The sequence below is a fragment of the Pseudorca crassidens genome, chromosome 3 (genome assembly GCF_039906515.1).
Source record: "Pseudorca crassidens isolate mPseCra1 chromosome 3, mPseCra1.hap1, whole genome shotgun sequence".
NCBI lineage: Eukaryota > Metazoa > Chordata > Mammalia > Artiodactyla > Delphinidae > Pseudorca > Pseudorca crassidens.
In genome coordinates, this window is record NC_090298.1 from 166,118,395 (window position 1) to 166,121,225 (window position 2,831).

Sequence of the window (2,831 nt, forward strand, 5' to 3'; positions counted from 1 at the left end):
ATAGGAGCCATGGTATGATCCAAGGTACCCCAGCCTCTCCTCTTAAAGGTCTGGTCTGGACACTAAGAAGTGGACCCTCCCCCCAGCCAGGGCACCCACGGCCTCCCACAGGTCTTTCCCAGTCTTGGGAGCTGGGTCAAGGCCAAGCCACTCATACCCCCAGACAAACCCACGATCAGCCCCCACTGCACCCTGGCAGGCCTGGCCTTGCCCAGGAGAAGCTTTCAGATGGGGGCCCAGCCACCCCCCCAGCCCCAAGGTACTCTGCCTGAGGCTTGGGGCTTGATACGCAATTTGTGGGACAGGGAGGGCTGAGCCAGACCCTCTGGATCCTTCCCAGGGACCGGGAAGGCCACCCCAGGAGGCAACCCCACGGGATCAACACTGGGCGTCAGCAACACATCTGAGCACCCTGAGGCCCGGCAACCAGGGGGTATGGGTGACCACAGCCCCCAGCAGGGCCTGAGCTCGGGTCTGGGCCCCTCATGTCTATCCAGGGGGTGACAGCTGAAGAAGGCAGCTGGAAGGGAACTCTGCAAGGCCATGTCCATTCTCTTGGGGGTAGGGGGTTCAGGGTCCTGGAGGGACCTGGGGGAAGTGGCCAGGCCAGTCCAGCTGGCAGCCACCAGGCAGCCCCAGCATCCTGGAACCCCAGCGTCCAAGGAACACGGTCTCAAGAGGCAGCCATGGGAAGCGGGAAGAGAGGGGAGCTGTTCAGCCCTAGGGTGGGGGTCTCCAGCCCAGGGCGACTCCCATAGCAGAGTGGGCAGGGTCCAGGTACCACCAGTGGGGGGCAGGAGGCCAAAGCGATGTTTGAGAGCCCGTAGCTCAGTCCTGAGCAGAGCGTTCTCCTCGAGCAATGCGTCCAGCCTGCCCTCTAGGGCCGCGTCATTGAGACGTCGCTTCTCCCGGGATCTCTTGGCCGCTTCGTTGTTCTTCCTCCGCTTCTCCCAGTAAACCGTATCCTTCTTCTCTTCTGGCATGAACTCCCGCTGCCGACGCACGGCCGTACGCCGGCCCCACGGTCGCCTCAGGGTTTTGCCGCAACCCTGGGGTACATCTGGCGGGACCAAGAGACCCACATCCATGGCTGCCTGGGGACCCTGGGGAGGAGAAAAAAGTTCTTGGACTGGAGGTAGGAGGCTGACCTGGGTGACTCCTTCCTCTAATTTATCCTGTGTCTCCACCATCCCCAGGGGAAGGGGCGCAGGTGGAGTGGGAATTGGGCTGGAGACCAGGGTGGAAGCAGAAAGAGGTGTAGCAGGGAGAGTGAGGACCTGGTGGGATGCTTTAGTGCCTGATGGAGAAGTGGGTGAGGCTGCAGAGAGAGGTTGGTTGACTGGGATAAGGCTTAAAAGCAGACCACAGTCGTCATGGAGAGGTGCTTGGGTACCATATCCTCAGGAGGATGCAGGCTCTTTTCCAGGAGTTCTTACCACTGAGAAGGTCAGCAGACCAGCCAAGGGCTCAGTTCAATCTGAGCTCCAGGGTAAGATTCTTGGAGAACCAGAGAGGCATAGGAGGAAAGCTTAACCTAGAAAAAGAGAGTGTGTGCCCATGGAGTTAAACTGAGCCAAGGTGGGGTCAGAAGATAAGCTACTACTCATCTGAAAAGAGCCAAGGTTGTGCACCAAGATGTCCTCCATCTGTGGCCAGAATTTTGCACCTGCCCAGCCACCCTACCTATATTTTCATAAGGTCTTCTATTCGCCCACCCACTCACTCATCTCTCCGTCCCTCTACCCACCTACCTAACCAACTCACATTCCATCCATTTATCCATTGATCCACCCATCCACCATCTATTTATCCATCCATCCACTCCTTCAAACACCCGTCCATCCCCCACCCGATTGTACAATCCTCTGTCCATCTCCCACCCACTCACTCATCCATCTAACTGTCCATTCATTCACTGATAGCTTCATTTTAAAAATAATATTGTGCCTACAGGTAAAAGAAAAAATAGACAGGGAATTATTCCCTGGCGGTCCAGTGGTTAGGACTTGGCGCTTTCACTGCTGTGGACCTGGGTTCAATCCCTGGTCAGGGAACTAAGATCCTGCAAGCCGCGCAGCGTGGCCTAAAAAGAGAAAAGGAAGAAAAAATAGACAAATTGAACCTTATGAAAGTTTTTTAATTTTGTGCATCAAAAGAAACTATCTACAGAGTAAAAAGGCAACCCACAGAATGGGAGAAAATATTTTCAAATTACATATCTGATATAATACCCAGATTACATAGGGATTAATATCCAGAATACATAGAAATCTCTTAAAACTCAACAACAACAAAAACCAAACAACCCAATTCAAGAATGAGCAAAAGACCTGAGTAGACATTTCTCCAAAGAAGCTATAAAAATGGCCAAAAAGCACATGAAAAGATGTTCAGTGTCACTAATAATTAGGGAAATATAAATCAAAACCACAATGAGATACCTCCTCACACCTCTTTGGATGGCTACTATCAAAACAACAGAAAATAGCAAGGGTTGGCCAAGATGTGGAGAAACTGGAACCTTTATGAACTGTTTGTGGGAATGTAAAGAATGGTGTAGGCATCGTGGAAAACAGTATGATGGTTCCTCAAAAAAAATTAAAAATAGGATTACCATATGATCCAGCAATTCCACCTCTGGATATATACCCAACAGACTTGAAAGCATGGTCTCAAAGATATATTTGTACACCCATGTTCGTAGCAGCATCATTCACAGTAGCCAAAAGGTGGAAGCAACCCAAGTGTCCATCAACAGATGAATGGATAGGCAAAATGTGGTCCATCCATACAGTAGAATATTATTCAGCCTTAAGAAGGAAGGAAATTCT

At 51.5% G+C, this 2,831-nt stretch overlaps 1 protein-coding gene across 1 annotated transcript; it reads right to left on the reverse strand.

Annotated features, from left to right (window-relative positions):
- Nucleotides 1–224: 224 nt before the first annotated feature.
- Nucleotides 225–1,088, reverse strand: NFILZ (NFIL3 like basic leucine zipper). Its single transcript, XM_067730269.1, has one exon. The coding sequence runs from the start codon at nt 1,086–1,088 to the stop codon at nt 225–227; it is 864 nt and encodes a 287-aa protein (XP_067586370.1).
- Nucleotides 1,089–2,831: the final 1,743 nt, after the last annotated feature.

What these genes read in the sequence shown, in the direction of transcription:
- NFILZ (XM_067730269.1), bottom strand. Translation starts at nt 1,088, where the DNA reads ATGGATGTGGGTCTCTTGGTCCCGCCAGATGTACCCCAGGGTTGCGGC.